The sequence below is a fragment of the Lissotriton helveticus genome, chromosome 5_1, assembly GCF_964261635.1.
Source record: "Lissotriton helveticus chromosome 5_1, aLisHel1.1, whole genome shotgun sequence".
In the NCBI taxonomy this organism is placed as follows: Eukaryota; Metazoa; Chordata; class Amphibia; order Caudata; family Salamandridae; genus Lissotriton; species Lissotriton helveticus.
The window spans coordinates 1091059699-1091078721 of NC_136065.1; the positions used below are offsets into that span (position 1 = coordinate 1091059699).

General features: G+C 49.7%; 1 protein-coding gene across 9 annotated transcripts in view; it reads right to left on the minus strand.

The window, feature by feature from the left end:
* NT5C2 (5'-nucleotidase, cytosolic II) overlaps positions 1-19023 on the minus strand; it is a 509579-nt gene that overhangs the window by 331052 nt on the left and 159504 nt on the right. For 8 of the 9 annotated variants that reach the window (XM_078643682.1, XM_078643688.1, XM_078643683.1 and 5 more), the window contains exon 2: positions 16099-16220. In XM_078643682.1, coding sequence (XP_078499808.1) covers positions 16099-16199 — 101 coding nt within the window. In that variant the 5' untranslated portion in view covers positions 16200-16220. Of the gene's footprint in view, positions 1-16098; positions 16290-19023 lie in introns of all 9 variants that reach the window. The other variant, XM_078643686.1, reaches the window with a different exon arrangement.

Consider the following 19023-nt stretch of genomic DNA (forward strand, 5'->3'; position numbering starts at 1 on the left):
CGCTCCAAAGCGCTAGACAGCAGGCAGAGCGCTCCCAGGCGCTCAAGGCGAAGCCCAGCGCCTCTAGGCGCTAGAAACCAACTCCAGCGCTCTCCACAGGAAAAGGGCAGCTTCTCCATGCTGCCATGGTCCCAGAACTTCCCCAGGGGCAAAGCCAAGTCCCCCCTTCAGCCCAGGCAGGCAGAAGGGTCCCCCAGGAGTCCAGGAATCCAGGTGTCCAGGGGCTGGGCAGCGCCCAACCCTGGTAGATCCCAGTCAGCCACAAGAGCAAAGACAAGAAGACTTTGGAAGGAGACACCGTCCCTTCTTATACACAGAAATGCCTTTGAAGTACTTTGAAGCTTTCGTGCAAGGGGCCCTGAGTACTGGAATGTTTCTGGTTTACGTCTCCCTGACAGCTTCAGGGCCAGAGGTGACAGTGGGCCGCCAGGATGGAGAGCCAGCAGGGTGGGCGGCAGGCACAGCCCGGCACCACCAGACGCTCTTTCCTCCCATCCCTGACAGCAGAGGAGCCTTTCATCTACCCCCTCCTCCGGGGCCTTGCAGACCCTGCAGACCCTGTCCTACTCAAACCAGACAGTCCATCTACCAACAGGCCCAGGCATGCCTGGGCCAGGCCCATCAGCCAATCACGTGCTAGCAGACTCACTACACAATTATGCCAACTTCTAAAAGTGGCGCTTCTAGACTACACACAGCCATGCCGCATACACCATTCTGCAGCATTCATTCTCACGAGTTCATACATATCAAACTCGCCCCTGCACTCCCCACGCATCAGGAATCTACCATGGGCATACATATTCCCCATTCATTCCTATGGGAGGGCAGGTCACTCACCATCCATACACAGAAAGCACACGCACTTTACACTGTACCACAGTGAAAAAGTGCGCAGAGGCCTACAATCACCAATCCAGGTTCCAAAAACAGGCTAGGAAAAAGCAAAAAGTCACGGGGTAAACCTGCCCAAAGGACCGGGTCCAACACATCCCCCTTCCAGCCAAAACGCAGGGTAGACCAATCACTACACGGATGGTCTTCAATGCTTTGGGCGACAAAACCACGGAGACGGGCCTGCAGGGCAGGGCCACCTTACAGTTTTTCGCCACTCTGAACCCACAGGGATTTCCCTCAACAAAAGCTCTCTGACACAACTAGGATACCCCACTGGTACACACTAGTCATCCACAGCCAGGACCAGGCCCTAGGCCATCCAAAGATCACAGGTCCTAACCAATCCACAGAGTGGGGGCAGAAGCCCCTGGCACACAATAGCCAATCTCCACTCTCTCCCTCAGGGTAGGGATTCCTAACCTATGGGAACCTCCCCTATCTACTGGCGTCCCGCCCTGTCATTTTCCCTCATCTGCCACTAAACATAAAGCGCAGGAACACCATCTGAAAATGACAATTTTGAGGAAAAACAAAATCAAAAATAATAATCCCAAATATGTGACTATCTGAAAAACGCAGAGTTTTTGTAATGTAGCCAGTTGTCGCTATGGCACTGGGCAAACGCAAGTCCAAATCCCACCGCTGCCACCAATGTTGGAAACCGGCTATTTCTGGTAGGCTAAGGCTTATGCCAAAGCCAGGCAGAAACCACCATTCCAGTCAGGGCAAGGAAGTCACACGCCAAGATAACCCCTGCTCGCCCTCTAGGTAGCATGGCGCGGGCAGTCTAGGCTAAACTCGGAGGCGATGTGTAAAGCATTTGCGTCAGCGCACGACAGCAACAACATACTAGGCACACCACAAAAGAGACTCCACACAAGGTTATATTAAAATAACTTTGGTATTGTCAAAACATATCAGATAGAAATCACACATGTACATTGTGCCAACTGGCACGGCAATATTCACAAGGGATTATTTACAAGACAGGGCCACATGGGCCACTGTCTGAATCAACACTTTGCAGATATAGAAATACTTGTCAGAAATTAGAATAAAAGTATATAAACTTCACTGTAACACAAAGTAACAGTTATAGATCACATCCAGTAACTACTGGGAACAGGTAAGTACCACCTACGCAACCCTAAACTCCTTGGGAGACTGTCACGCAGGGGACCAGGACCTCACTAGGACCACCTGTACTAAAAGAACAACCCCCTAAGTATCACACAGCATTTAGGGGTCTAAGAAAAGAACACATTACCCATGATGCAATAACCTACATTCAGAGGAGTAATAGAGAGAAACACAGGATGCCTAAAGCATTCAGAGGTGTTAAGGATAAAGCACATGATGCAATAAAATACATTCAGGGGTGCAGCGCAAGAAGACACATGATGACTAAACATTCAGAGGTGCAGCGCAGGAAAAGTAAGACACATGAGGCATACACCTACACATTCAGAGGTGTCAAGAGTAAAGCAATAGCGCAAGAATCACATGATGTCTAAAAACATTCAGAGGTGTAAGATCAAGGTGCGTAATCATACTAAATGCATTACATTTCCTAGCACCACATCACAATGTGCAAAACTCACATTAGGCAGATACTATCACATGAGCCACTACCTGTGGCAGTCCCTAGGCCAACTGGCCTTGTTGGGGCTCCGACGCCCTGAGTCTCAGTGTCAGGGTGCGCTGCCATGCAGCGCCAGTCTCAAAGTATAAAAAGCCTAAACGTGGCAGGTGCCCACAAAGTGCTGGGCACCTGGAGAACAACAAACTTGCGCCAGGACCCTCACTGGCCCTTAGGCGCCAACTGCGCCACTGCTGGAGCCACACAGGCTCTGGGCATATCACACATGCCCCAGACGTTGGAGCCACAAAGGCTCTAAAGCACCATGCCAACCGTTGGAGCCACACAGGCTCTTAAAACAATGATGCCCCCAGGAGCCTCACCGGACTCTAGCCCTCACACTCGGGGGCAGGAGGGGACGAGCACCGACAATATGCCCCGAAGCCCCCCCCTCTCGAATATGGCCCTCTCTGGAGCCAAACGGGCTCTACACACCGTTGGGGCGGCCCGCTGCCATCCGGGGCCGCCCTGAAGCAGTGCCTCTAACCCGGCACCAACACGAAGCAATGCGGGCCCTCAAGAGCCCCTCGCGGGCTCTTTGCTCACGGTGGGGCGACCCACTGCCATTCGGGGCCGCCCTTCCTTGGTGCCTCTACCGGCACCACGAGAACCCATCTGCTCCCTCACGGAGCAGCAGCATCACGGAGCCCCCGTCTCACCCGGTCCACACGGAGCCCCCCAGCCCTTCAACTCACCGGGCCTCAGGGGCGGCGGCTCTCTTCGTCTGGCCAGCGCGGGGCTCCTCTTCCACCACGGAGCCCCGCCGGGCCGCTCAGCCGCTCGCGGCCGCTCTCCTCTCGCTGCAGGGCTCCCTCGGCACACGGGAGCCCTGTTAACCGGCCGCCACCTTTCTCGTCTTCCCCATTCTTCCACGGCCTCAGGGGCGGCCCAGCCAATCGCGTCGCGGCTCCTGCGACGAGCCCCTCATGACGCGAGGCCGCCAACCAATGGCAGCGCGGCCTCGCCGATGACGCGACTATCCACCGGCCAACCAGAGCGCGCCCCTCCTCGGGTCTCGTCCAATCCGGTCGCGGCCCCTTCGTGGTTTGTTTTCACCGCGGCAGATCGAGGTGGGCACTCGTAATTGATTAAGTAAATACGGCCAGGAATCCTCAGCGCCTCCAGCGCTATAAGCGAGCACCAAAAGCGCTCCTAAGCACTAGAAAGTCCAGCGACAGCGCTCTCATGCGCTTGGGGGAAATGAAGCGCTCCAAAGCGCTAGACAGCAGGCAGAGCGCTCCCAGGCGCTCAAGGCGAAGCCCAGCGCCTCTAGGCGCTAGAAACCAACTCCAGCGCTCTCCACAGGAAAAGGGCAGCTTCTCCATGCTGCCATGGTCCCAGAACTTCCCCAGGGGCAAAGCCAAGTCCCCCCTTCAGCCCAGGCAGGCAGAAGGGTCCCCCAGGAGTCCAGGAATCCAGGTGTCCAGGGGCTGGGCAGCGCCCAACCCTGGTAGATCCCAGTCAGCCACAAGAGCAAAGACAAGAAGACTTTGGAAGGAGACACCGTCCCTTCTTATACACAGAAATGCCTTTGAAGTACTTTGAAGCTTTCGTGCAAGGGGCCCTGAGTACTGGAATGTTTCTGGTTTACGTCTCCCTGACAGCTTCAGGGCCAGAGGTGACAGTGGGCCGCCAGGATGGAGAGCCAGCAGGGTGGGCGGCAGGCACAGCCCGGCACCACCAGACGCTCTTTCCTCCCATCCCTGACAGCAGAGGGGCCTTTCATCTACCCCCTCCTCCGGGGCCTTGCAGACCCTGTCCTACTCAAACCAGACAGTCCATCTACCAACAGGCCCAGGCATGCCTGGGCCAGGCCCATCAGCCAATCACGTGCTAGCAGACTCACTACACAATTATGCCAACTTCTAAAAGTGGCGCTTCTAGACTACACACAGCCATGCCGCATACACCATTCTGCAGCATTCATTCTCACGAGTTCATACATATCAAACTCGCCCCTGCACTCCCCACGCATCAGGAATCTACCATGGGCATACATATTCCCCATTCATTCCTATGGGAGGGCAGGTCACTCACCATCCATACACAGAAAGCACACGCACTTTACACTGTACCACAGTGAAAAAGTGCGCAGAGGCCTACAATCACCAATCCAGGTTCCAAAAACAGGCTAGGAAAAAGCAAAAAGTCACGGGGTAAACCTGCCCAAAGGACCGGGTCCAACACATCCCCCTTCCAGCCAAAACGCAGGGTAGACCAATCACTACACGGATGGTCTTCAATGCTTTGGGCGACAAAACCACGGAGACGGGCCTGCAGGGCAGGGCCACCTTACAGTTTTTCGCCACTCTGAACCCACAGGGATTTCCCTCAACAAAAGCTCTCTGACACAACTAGGATACCCCACTGGTACACACTAGTCATCCACAGCCAGGACCAGGCCCTAGGCCATCCAAAGATCACAGGTCCTAACCAATCCACAGAGTGGGGGCAGAAGCCCCTGGCACACAATAGCCAATCTCCACTCTCTCCCTCAGGGTAGGGATTCCCAACCTATGGGAACCTCCCCCATCTACTGGCGTCCCGCCCTGTCATTTTCCCTCATCTGCCACTAAACATAAAGCGCAGGAACACCATCTGAAAATGACACTTTTGAGGAAAAACAAAATCAAAAATAATAATCCCAAATATGTGACTATCTGAAAAACGCAGAGTTTTTGTAATGTAGCCAGTTGTCGCTATGGCACTGGGCAAACGCAAGTCCAAATCCCACCGCTGCCACCAATGTTGGAAACCGGCTATTTCTGGTAGGCTAAGGCTTATGCCAAAGCCAAGCAGAAACCACCATTCCAGTCAGGGCAAGGAAGTCACACGCCAAGATAACCCCTGCTCGCCCTCTAGGTAGCATGGCGCGGGCAGTCTAGGCTAAACTCGGAGGCGATGTGTAAAGCATTTGCGTCAGCGCACGACAGCAACAACATACTAGGCACACCACAAAAGAGACTCCACACAAGGTTATATTAAAATAACTTTTGTATTGTCAAAACATATCAGATAGAAATCACACATGTACATTGTGCCAACTGGCACGGCAATATTCACAAGGGATTATTTACAAGACAGGGCCACATGGGCCACTGTCTGAATCAACACTTTGCAGATATAGAAATACTTGTCAGAAATTAGAATAAAAGTATATAAACTTCACTGTAACACAAAGTAACAGTTATAGATCACATCCAGTAACTACTGGGAACAGGTAAGTACCACCTACGCAACCCTAAACTCCTTGGGAGACTGTCACGCAGGGGACCAGGACCTCACTAGGACCACCTGTACTAAAAGAACAACCCCCTAAGTATCACACAGCATTTAGGGGTCTAAGAAAAGAACACATTACCCATGATGCAATAACCTACATTCAGAGGAGTAATGGAGAGAAACACAGGATGCCTAAAGCATTCAGAGGTGTTAAGGATAAAGCACATGATGCAATAAAATACATTCAGGGGTGCAGCGCAAGAAGACACATGATGACTAAACATTCAGAGGTGCAGCGCAGGAAAAGTAAGACACATGAGGCATACACCTACACATTCAGAGGTGTCAAGAGTAAAGCAATAGCGCAAGAATCACATGATGTCTAAAAACATTCAGAGGTGTAAGATCAAGGTGCGTAATCATACTAAATGCATTACATTTCCTAGCACCACATCACAATGCGCAAAACTCACATTAGGCAGATACTATCACATGAGCCACTACCTGTGGCAGTCCCTAGGCCAACTGGCCTTGTTGGGGCTCCGACGCCCTGAGTCTCAGTGTCAGGGTGCGCTGCCATGCAGCGCCAGTCTCAAAGTATAAAAAGCCTAAACGTGGCAGGTGCCCACAAAGTGCTGGGCACCTGGAAAACAACAAACTTGCGCCAGGACCCTCACTGGCCCTTAGGCGCCAACTGCGCCACTGCTGGAGCCACACAGGCTCTGGGCATATCACACATGCCCCAGACGTTGGAGCCACAAAGGCTCTAAAGCACCATGCCAACCGTTGGAGCCACACAGGCTCTTAAAACAATGATGACCCCAGGAGCCTCACCGGACTCTAGCCCTCACACTCGGGGGCAGGAGGGGACGAGCACCGACAATATGCCCCGAAGCCCCCCCCTCTCGAATATGGCCCTCTCTGGAGCCAAACGGGCTCTACACACCGTTGGGGCGGCCCGCTGCCATCCGGGGCCGCCCTGAAGCAGTGCCTCTAACCCGGCACCAACACGAAGCAATGCGGGCCCTCAAGAGCCCCTCGCGGGCTCTTTGCTCACGGTGGGGCGACCCACTGCCATTCGGGGCCGCCCTTCCTTGGTGCCTCTACCGGCACCACGAGAACCCATCTGCTCCCTCACGGAGCAGCAGCATCACGGAGCCCCCGTCTCACCCGGTCCACACGGAGCCCCCCAGCCCTTCAACTCACCGGGCCTCAGGGGCGGCTCCTCCGGGCGGCGGCTCTCTTCGTCTGGCCAGCGCGGGGCTCCTCTTCCACCACGGAGCCCCGCCGGGCCGCTCAGCCGCTCGCGGCCGCTCTCCTCTCGCTGCAGGGCTCCCTCGGCACACGGGAGCCCTGTTAACCGGCCGCCACCTTTCTCGTCTTCCCCATTCTTCCACGGCCTCAGGGGCGGCCCAGCCAATCGCGTCGCGGCTCCTGCGACGAGCCCCTCATGACGCGAGGCCGCCAACCAATGGCAGCGCGGCCTCGCCGATGACGCGACTATCCACCGGCCAACCAGAGCGCGCCCCTCCTCGGGTCTCGTCCAATCCGGTCGCGGCCCCTTCGTGGTTTGTTTTCACCGCGGCAGATCGAGGTGGGCACTCGTAATTGATTAAGTAAATACGGCCAGGAATCCTCAGCGCCTCCAGCGCTATAAGCGAGCACCAAAAGCGCTCCTAAGCACTAGAAAGTCCAGCGACAGCGCTCTCATGCGCTTGGGGGAAATGAAGCGCTCCAAAGCGCTAGACAGCAGGCAGAGCGCTCCCAGGCGCTCAAGGCGAAGCTCAGCGCCTCTAGGCGCTAGAAACCAACTCCAGCGCTCTCCACAGGAAAAGGGCAGCTTCTCCATGCTGCCATGGTCCCAGAACTTCCCCAGGGGCAAAGCCAAGTCCCCCCTTCAGCCCAGGCAGGCAGAAGGGTCCCCCAGGAGTCCAGGAATCCAGGTGTCCAGGGGCTGGGCAGCGCCCAACCCTGGTAGATCCCAGTCAGCCACAAGAGCAAAGACAAGAAGACTTTGGAAGGAGACACCGTCCCTTCTTATACACAGAAATGCCTTTGAAGTACTTTGAAGCTTTCGTGCAAGGGGCCCTGAGTACTGGAATGTTTCTGGTTTACGTCTCCCTGACAGCTTCAGGGCCAGAGGTGACAGTGGGCCGCCAGGATGGAGAGCCAGCAGGGTGGGCGGCAGGCACAGCCCGGCACCACCAGACGCTCTTTCCTCCCATCCCTGACAGCAGAGGGGCCTTTCATCTACCCCCTCCTCCGGGGCCTTGCAGACCCTGCAGACCCTGTCCTACTCAAACCAGACAGTCCATCTACCAACAGGCCCAGGCATGCCTGGGCCAGGCCCATCAGCCAATCACGTGCTAGCAGACTCACTACACAACTATGCCAACTTCTAAAAGTGGCGCTTCTAGACTACACACAGCCATGCCGCATACACCATTCTGCAGCATTCATTCTCACGAGTTCATACATATCAAACTCGCCCCTGCACTCCCCACGCATCAGGAATCTACCATGGGCATACATATTCCCCATTCATTCCTATGGGAGGGCAGGTCACTCACCATCCATACACAGAAAGCACACGCACTTTACACTGTACCACAGTGAAAAAGTGCGCAGAGGCCTACAATCACCAATCCAGGTTCCAAAAACAGGCTAGGAAAAAGCAAAAAGTCACGGGGTAAACCTGCCCAAAGGACCGGGTCCAACAGGCCTGAAGTCTTCACCCATTGCATGAGAGGTATAACCTCCAGTAGCTCACAATCAGATATCAGGCAGTCCAGCTTTTCCCTATTGGCCAGTCAGAGCTTAGCTACAGGCAAGTCTGTATTATTGGGTATTAGCTTTCTGCCTCTGGGTTTGGAACTGTCCATTATAATGACCCATAATAAGTAACAGGTGTGTCTGCTATATTGGCTGCCCTAGTGCCCAGACCCTTAACTGAAACTCTAATCTCTGCAATTATCTTAAATTCTACGTTATTTGTAAGCCAATATATTAACTTGCCCATCTTATCTCCTTCCTCATAACGTCGATGCTGCGATGTGGTCAGCCTACAATTAGCTGCCAAAAGTAACTTCTCTCTAAGGCATGTTCGTGTCAAATCTAGCTGTCTCAGATGTTTTTTATGAGCGCTCTGACAGTATTAGTCATTCAGATCACAGTCAATGGTTCAAGGCTGTTAATCTCCCCATACCTAACCCTGCAGCACCCTACCGTGTATGCAATTATATTACCCCCATTTGTCACCTTCAGGGCCTGCCATACAGTAGAATCCGAGGAGACCAGATGTATTTAAATCAAGATATTCCATGATCAATTCCTGTAGCTTATTGGAAAATTGTTCATCTAGTAACCACCAGGAATTTAGTTGCCATTGTCCTAGTTCACCTCGTGTGAAAGCAAAAGAGACAATTGATGGACGGAATGCAGAACAATTCAAAACTTTCACCCCCAGTCAAGAGATCTGGGTTAAATCCATCATTCTTTTGCTCACCATGACACCCCAGTTTAGACCTGGCCATATGAAGGCAGGGGTGGGCTTAAAGTACCCTCCACTAGGGATTAGTCAGAAAGGCACCTGGGTAGTATTTGTGAACTGAGAACCCCTTCCAGGTTTACCGCAGGAAAGAAACAGAAATCCAACCAGTTGTGTAACTGATGTGTTCCTAAATAATAAGTGAAGGCCTGTTTCAGGGGTGCAGCATCCACCCGTCACTTAACCCCAGCATGGTAGCCCATTGTGGAAGAATCATATGGTGCCGGCTGGATCCCATTCCTCTAGTGTCAGACCATAGGTTACTGTATTATGGATTACAATCCTCGCCCATTACTAATTTCCCCATAGGAAGATCTAGGACCAGATCTGACAGCGCAAGGTGCTCTCTACTAAGATCTGGGGAATATACAGTTGGACATGGCCCTTCTTAGGGTGATTTCCCCGAAAACGTTTTGCGTTTTCCTCCTAGTTTTAGTGACTTTTCGTGGCCTTAGGACCTGGGCACTTTCCCCATGTAATGTAGTGTGACAGTGTGCGCGCCCTTCCTACACATGCTAGGAAATGGTGCTTCCTTTATTGGTTTTGGTGTTGTATCGGTGGGTGCCCTGTAAAAAGGTAAACCACATACCCAGGGCAGGTACTGCACTGGCTAGCGGTGGGACGCAGCACTGATTGTGCCATCCACCAGAATATCATGTTGAACATTTATCAGGCCTCCCATTGCAGGCCTGTGGATGCGCAGTTGTGCTTGTGTGCAGGTTGGCATTTTTTCACTCACTAGCCAACCCTGAGTTGGCCTTCCACTACCACTAGAGGTAAGCCCTGAGGGATTGAGCAGGAGATAGGCGAAAATCAGGGCAGGTACACGTGTGTGTTTCATGCCCAGGTAGTGAAGAATCACATGTTTGTTTACCCTACCTAGGAGTTCATCTCTTCCCAGGGGACACCATCAAGTTGTTGCTGATTCTCTGTATGTGGCCTTATGGCTCTGAGCACTTTCACACTGTAAAGACCCACTTCATCGATCATGCGGCATCTTTCTTGTGCAACTCGCCCCCTGCATGATCATTGCGTGCAATGTCCAATTCACAGGTTGCGGCCCTCGGCGGTGAGGGCGTATCCGTAGTAGTGCCTCATTCTAACTCGTGCGGCATTGCTAAATTAGCAACTGTGTGTGACCACAAGTCGTTGTGTTTTATTTCCAGCGAAGTATGGAATTTACAACTCTTCATTATGTGTGACCGGTATTGTCTGGTGCGACCCATATCAAGGCGCACTGCACCTTGTCCCTCATTTCCAGGGAGGTACGGAATCTGGTGCACAGCGACAATTAGCGCTGGCACAGTCATCTGTAATATGGCCCCAGACGTTGTGCCTAATTTCCAGGGAGGTACTGAGTTTGCGACTCTGCATTGTGCGAGACCGGAATTGTCAGGTGCGACTTGTATAACCATGCACCAGGCGTTGCACCCGGATTGCCAGGGTGCTACCATTATCGACGTGAGCCTGACGGGGTGCCTTTTACATTCGAGAGGCTACCCTGCTTCATTCTCCATTCCTCAATTGTTTCTTGTGGGCCCTCAGTGCAGCGGAGCAATTGCCCACTACTCACGTGGCCCCTGCAGACATTGTGGTGCCAGGTAGTATTGCCCAGAGCAGGCTTGTGTAGGGAGAGTGATTGACTGGGCAAAAGGAACGTTTCCAAAAGCGATCGGAAGTAGATCAACAGACTGCGCAACCCTTGGCAGAACTGGGCTGGTCACGGAAGGCACACTGTGTAACCCTTTTGAGTGATGGACTATCGCCCTTAGCCGTTTCTGCTCCGCATCCTGTTGGTAAACTTCCTAAGTGGATGCCAAACCACCATTTGACGAATGCCTCTTGATTTTTCCTGATACCTACCCCCCACCTTCTTCCCAGGGACCCATAACAAGTGTGACTTTGGCTGCGATTGTCTAGTATCAGGTGGAAGACTGGTTATACCCAATCCGTGTGTGTAGGCAGTCAGGGTGAGTTGGAGGGAGTCTTGGTCCATGGGGTCTGCAATCTGCTATCCATTGACCTGCCGGATATTATTTGCACCGCATTATGGTGCTGTGTGCGTATGTGTGCGAGTGCATTCCATACAGACCTGCCTGATATCTGTTAGAAGCGTATAGGTGCTGAGTGAGTGAGTGTGAGCGTTGGAATTACTGCCTGCGGACTGCCAATGATTTATTACACCACCTGACGCTGTTGCTTTACACATTGATTCCTTACCAAAAGAATACTACGTTTGACATTGGTTTTACCCGTGTGGCCTCGGCCGATGGTGCTGTTTAAAAGTGTTGCAATTACTTGTATGTACATATTTTTTATATTGTTGTGATCTGGGGTGCACCAGATAACTGTGTGGTATTAAATTATATAATTGCAAGGGTGGACCTAGTTTTGACAATGTTTTGCACCGCATAAGGGTGCTGGGGGGTAAAGTAGGATCTTTCCCAAGTGAGCATACTACTGATGTCATTTTAACACGGTTGGGGCTAGTACTGCTATATTTCCAAGTGTGATTTATGTCCAGAAATACATGATGCTCATGTGTTAATTAATGTGTGTGCTGAATACAAACTTTATTTACATACATCAGGTATGAAGTCTCTTTTGTGACGCTCAGTGTATTTATTGTGTGTCTGAGTGCTGTGCCAATGCTTTACACATTGCCTCTGTGATAAGCCAGACTGCTCAGTGCCAAGCTACCCAAGGATGAGCGCAGGTTATATACTAAGCATAATCACCCAACCCTGATGGGAGTGGTAGGTTCTGCCTGGCTAGGGCATTGCCTCAGCCAACCAGAAATTGCCATTTCCAACACATACGCACGTACAAAGTTCTAGGTCCAGAGTACCAAAAACTCTTATATAGCAACCCAGGTAATCATGTTGGACTTTTTTCACAAAGCGTTACAAAAGGGGGTGGTGATGGACGGAGCATCTGAACCAATCAAACACTCACACCCAGTCAAAAGTTCTGGGTTTAATCCATCACCGTTCTTTAGCCCACTCTGCCACCTCAGTTCAGACATGGCCATATGCAAATCAGTCTGACCCTGTGCCTCATGGGAACAGTCCAGCCCGAACTGCCAAGCCATGCCTTCCCTGGACCGGAAACAAGCTTACTAGGACCGGTTTCTGGCATTTCAGCCGTCTTCAGCCAGGCTTGCTTGAATCCAGTGGCAAAGTGAGCAAGGGACTCACGTCTGAGCATACCCTGCCAACTTATGGTGAACAAAGCGGTACAAAAGGGGGTGGTGATGGACGGAGCATCTGAACCAATCAAACACTCACACCCAGTCAACAGATCTGGGTTTAATCCATCACCGTTCTTTAGCCCACTCTGCCACCCCAGTACAGACATGGCCATATGCAAATCAGTCTGACTCTGTGCCTCATGGGAACAGTCCAGCCCGAACTGCCAAGCCATGGCTTCCCTGGACCGGAAACAAGCTTCCTAGGACCGGTTTCTGGCATTTCAGCCGTCTTCAGTAAGGCTTGCTTGAATCCAGTGGCAAAGTGAGCAAGGGACTCACGTCTGAGCATACCCTGCCAACTTATGGCGAACAAAGCGGTACAAAAGGAGGTGGTGATGGACGGAGCATCTGAACCAATCAAACACTCACACCCAGTCAACAGATCTGGGTTTAATCCATCACCGTTCTTTAGCCCACTCTGCCACCCCAGTTCAGACATGGCCATATGAAAATCAGTCTGACCCTGTGCCTCATGGGAACAGTCCAGCCCGAACTGCCAAGCCATGCCTTCCCTGGACCGGAAACAAACTTCCTAGGACCGGTTTCTGGCATTTCAGCCGTCTTCAGCCAGGCTTGCTTGAATCCAGTGGCAAAGTGAGCAAGGGACTCACGTCTGAGCATACCCTGCCAACTTATGGCGAACAAAGCGGAACAAAAGGGGAAGGCATGGCTTGGCAGTTCGGGCTGGACTGTTCCCATGAGGCACAGGGTCAGACTGATTTGTATATGGCCATGTCTGAACTGGGGTGGCAGAGTGGGCCAAAGAACGGTGATGGATCAAACCCAGATCTGTTGACTGGGTGTGAGTAGTTGATTGGTTCAGATGCTCCGTCCATCACCACCCCCTTTTGTACGGACTTTTGTCACAGTCAAAAGAAACATTCTATGTATCTGGATGGCCACCCCCAGGGAATCCATCATGAAGTCCGAATGATACATCCAGGAGAAGCCAATGTGGCCCAAGCAGTTGCATTGGGTACCCAATAAATAGGTTTCCTGTAGAAGGAGTAGGCTTGGAGCTTGTTTCTTAGCATACTGCAAGATTGCACCTCTTAACTTTTATGATCAAGGCCATTGACCTTCCATTAGATAATTTTAACTTTGCTGTGATTTCCCATGATTGAAGATTTGTAAACCTTCCAGATACCTCCGCCCGTCCAGACTCCTACTTGCACAAATCCCACACATACGTAAAGAAAACAGATCCCGTGGTTGAGCCTTCTCCTGTATTGCTACTAAAGCTTGGAACGACCTGCCACAACACATAAGAGCCTCCTTCTCGCTCCTTGAAGTCCACAAGAAGCTGAAGACCTGGTATTTCAAGTAGTCCCACTAGGTCTTAGGTGTGGCTATACTCACAACTGCTCAGCACCCGGATACCCTCCAGGGCCAAGGTGGGCTCTACAATTCTCCATAAAATAAGTTAGTGGTAACTTCTACTTACTTTAGCCTCAGCCATTTCATTGAAATGCTGCCTGTGCTGCAAACAAACAAATATCCAACCTAACCCCACCCCCCAATGCATACTTCGTAATGTGAGGTATCTGTCACCTCTGAACAATAGCTATATAGTTTCTTTTGAGTTAGTGACCTGTCCAGACGCTCAATAACATAATAAAGCCAGTGATTCAGAGATATTATTCTGATTTTGCCTGGAATGGTACTCATGCCCAATTGCTGTCAGGAGGACCCTGTCAGCAATTGGGCCTCAAACACCTTTGTATGGGGATTCCCTGAGTTTCGGGCGTGAGAGGGATCGTCCCTTGCTGTTGGTTTTGAATAATCCTTCTTGCTGGACCTCAAATTGGTGGGATCACTTCTCCACACAGTCTTTTGTTTTTTCAAACCCTGCTGCAGCGTCTTCTGCTCTGTGAAATATATATTTTTGGGGAGTAGAGATCTGGTCACTTCTTGGGGCTAGCCCCTCATTTTTTGCTCTTGCGGCTGTTCCAATGCAGGTCCACCCACTCCTGCCCTGCCTGGAACCTAGGGCTTTACCCAGTGCTTATTTTGAGCAGTGGTTTCCTGTGCTCAGCATCAGCACTTAATTGTTAACACTAGTGCTTATGACATGGTGGCACTGTTTGATTAATTTAGATGTGAGCAGAAATAAAGTTGTTTATTAATCCAATATAGATAAAAAAAATGACTAATACATGCTGGCCAAGCCATTCTTATAGCTTTGGGGACCTGGAATAGTCTGAATTGTCATACTAGTAGGAGTGTGATAGTTAGTGGTTGGATTGGTACTGTCATTGGCAGCGCTCGAATTGACAATAAGTGGTGCAAGCTGCTGTGGCCTCCTGATAAGGGTCCTTGCATTCATTTTGTTACAAATTAAGCACTGGCTTTATCCTTACCCAACACTGGCAAGGGAGAGAAATAGAGGAGGTGGAAAGAAGTGCATTCAATGTGGCACTGATAAAGTACAGCAAAGGAGGACAGGAGAGGAAAAAAGATGGCAACGTGGAGTTGCCAGAATTTACCTATTAGGAATATATGGTTCACTATTCAGTGTGAGCCCTCCTCATCCCGCTCCTCTAATAAAGCAGTCTGCCAACAAGGGTCGCGCTTTCCCACATCGTACCCCTAGTACTGTCGCCACTGATGTTTGGGCTCTGCGATCCAGTGTGTCAACTGGGGAAAAAAGTTGGAGGGCCTCTCAACGACTCTGCCAGTTCAGAGCAACTCACTGCTGCTGCCTCACAGGTACTTAGTAACTCCTCTGTACGAGTGTCCAATAGGATCTGCACAAGGCCATCATCAGCCTGAAGTCATGTGGCGCGGGAGGTGTAGGCCACCTGCTTGAAACTGCTGCACCGCAGTATCTGCTGAGCGAGCTGCACAGGCCACTCTTCTATCTGCCCGATCACCAGAATTCGCCAATCACAAGCTGGCTCAGCCCAAAGGAGCATGTATTTCTCACCTAATGCTATTGGCTATTTAGGTGTTTCCTTCCACCTCCACCCAAAGGACCGCATCGAGTTGCAGGAGGGACTACTTTACTAATTAGCCCTCACTGTCTGCTTTTGCTGGCTCTCTCCTCTGTGTCGCACTCTAAGATGCTAAAGCTGCATGAGTTAGCAAATTAAACCGAGTCCTGTTGCCTTACCAGGTACTTGCAAATATTAAATGCCTTGGCCTGGAGACAAAGTACCGGGACATAAAAGAGCCAGACCGTGGCACGAGGAACAAAATGCAATCCCTTGAATAAAGGTATACATAAGTAAATCCCAGGCTCCTAGAATAGGATCAGGAAAATGTGATAATGTGCTGCAAGATAACAGGGAGTAGAAGGACAAAGGGTCATTTTACTTAACTGTATTGACGGGAAGCCGTACTGTGTATTGATGGGAAGCTGTACACCTGGTCTGATTTCGTTCCAAAATAACGCCTGAATTCGCAGATATAGGATCGGTGGAAACCCAATCGAAAACACTTGATTTTAGTACCTTTTCTGTCGAGCCTATCTAATTACAGCGGCTGAAACCAACAATGACAAGATGTTAACACACATCATCAAGATATTTGAAAATATTTTACCTGTGGTAGGCTTCACGTCTGTATTTTTTTAACGCAAGTCTATCCATGTTAGCAGGGAGGTCCGCATGGTTCTGAAGTCGGTCGCTCCACGAGGTTGTCATTTTCAAAAGAGTGAATTATATCTGTAGGAAAAAAATACATGGTCACATCAACGAAAAATAAATTCTCAAGATCATGTTCACGTGTGTGTGCTTTTGTTACATGTGGATTACGTCATGAAATTAAACAGTAATCTGAAGATCCAAAAGTAAAAACAGCCAATTATTATTTACCCAATACCTTTTTGACATGGGTCGCCAAAGTATATTGCCAGCAAATAAAAAGTAAAGTTGAGGTTAAGAGAAACAGAACATGTTCCTGAAAACACACAAACAGGCTGGCTGATCCTGGCGAATACAGACAGAACAGAAGGAAGAGATTGGAATTCTATTTAAAACTTGGGTTGTCTGGTTAGGAAAAGCTGAATACTAGCAAAACATCGAAAGCAACTGAGATCACTGCCTAAAGTATCGAAGGAAGTAAGAAACCTCGGAATGACCATGGACTCCAAGCTGTCGATGAATGCCCAAGTGTATAAACTAGATCAAGTTTTGCTACTATAAAAAAACGCTGCGACAAATTTACCCTCATTTGGGATTTCCACACAAGGTCCAAGCTACCATCTCCCTTGTTCTGTCCAAACTCGATTATGCCAATAGCTTCTACCACGGATCACCTAAAACGACCATGAAAAGACTACAACGGATTCAGAACTCGGCTGCCAGACTACTCTTGCATATCAAACCGCGAGACCACATCTCCCCTGCCTTGAAAGCCCTGCATTGGTTACTGGTTGCCAGAAGATCCACGTTCAAGCTGCTTTGTATCACCCACAAAGCAATACATGGAATGGGACCACTCTTCATCAGGAATGAAATCACCAAACACATTCAACAAAGGAACCTCCGCTCTAAAGGAGCATCTCGCCTCAAAATCCCACCATACAAGAAAAAAAACATGGGTGGCACATCCTTCTCTGTTCAAGGAGCCAAACTATGGAACTCTTTACCCCCCAACATAAGGTCCACCGACAACCACCTTATCTTCAGAAAACTACTCAAGATTTGGCTCTTCCCCACATAAGCACCATAAGCAAACAGAAATTTACAGCATACCCCTCTGTATACAAGCATTTTTTTTCACTATAGATAGGTACATATCTTTGTGTATTACTTTGTATAAACATGTAAAATAATTATGTTGTTGAGAGAAAAAAAAATAATAATAATAAATAAATAAAAATCATCTTTGGTCTACAAGTACATACTTCCGTTGTGCATCTATGTACCTTTCATGTACTTGGATCTGTGTGTCTGTTACTTTTCTCCTGAAAAAGCATATCCAATGCACTACCCTATTTCTCATCCTGTGCCTCTATCAATATCTTTAATCTACATATACTTACCTCCTTTATGTATCTATATACTTTCAATGTAATTGTGGATCTATATATTTATCACTTTCTTCTAATTTAGCATTTGCAATGCACCACCCTATTTCTCAGCCTATACTTCGCTCAATATATCTTCTAGCCCAACCTTCTGACTCATCTCAAACTTCTTCTACTATTCCTTCCAATGCACTACCCTATCTCTCATCCTATACATCTATCAATATATCCTCTACATCCACTTTCTCATTTATCCCAAACCCCATACCGCCACTTTGATTGCCAAAATAACCCTTTCTTTACTATACCGATCCCCTAAAACAAACTCTTCCCTCTGAGTCCTCCCCTCCAAAACTCCTTTTTACTCACCCAAAAGCCTCCTCCTACTGCTAAGACCTAAAAAAAAAATAATGTCCTTTTCAATCAAAATTAACAGACTAGCATGTTCACTTTTCAAATTCCATATTAAACTATACTAATATACTACCCAAATAACTGAATAACATATCCACTACTCAAATTACTTCATATTTTCTACTATACTAATTTTCAACAGTAATCCTTTATGGGTTCCGGAGTGGCGTGCTACTTGCCAGAAAAGGGCTTCAACACCAATCAGGGGTAACAAGTGCTATATGAATGCAAATCTTTCTTCCGCTTTTATCCCTCCGCTAACCTTCTCACTCCAAGTAACTGACTAATATCCACCAATGAAATTACTTCATATTTCACCATATTAATTCACCACCAATCCTTTGTAGGCTTCCTGAATAGCGTGCGTCAACAAGCGCTATATACAAACCTTTGTCCTCCTCTATCCTTCTGCTATCATTCCAAATCCAATTAACTGACTAACCTATCCACCACTTAAAATGTACTTGCATGTTTCACTATACTAATTCAACACTAATCCTCTATGGGTCCCAGAGTAGCGTGCTACTCGCTGAAAAAGCGACTCAACGCCTCGTCAGGAGTAGGAAGCGCTATATATATGTAATTACAATACAATACAATACATGGTGGCTCCTCTGATAAGGTGCAGGACCATCGCCCCACTGCTCTCAGAGCAGAGGAAATGGGGGGTGCGGGGGGGGAGGAAGAGGCAATAACAGCATTATTATCATTTTACTTTTCGTACCGGCTATGGGGCTATGTTAGGGTGGGGCAGGGCTGGGGTCACAGGGAGGAGGAGTGGTTGGTGCACCACAAGTGTGCATTACAGTTTGGCTGGCCGTCTTGGGCACCGGGTGTTTTCTCAGTGGGCCGGAAGGGTGGGGGCAATTTTCGAGCAGTGGGGGCTCTTTTCGAGTAGTGGGGTGCCGGTTTTGTTACTAGGGGCAGCAAAAGCGGCACCCTGAAACAAAAGCGGCAGCAGTGCTAAAAACCAGCAGCAGTGCTTCTCACTAGCACCCCACTCCCTCCCCCAACTTATTGGGTAGAGGGTCTTTCAGCCCTCTTAGCCCCAACCACCCCTCTTTACCATCACCTTCCCTTTC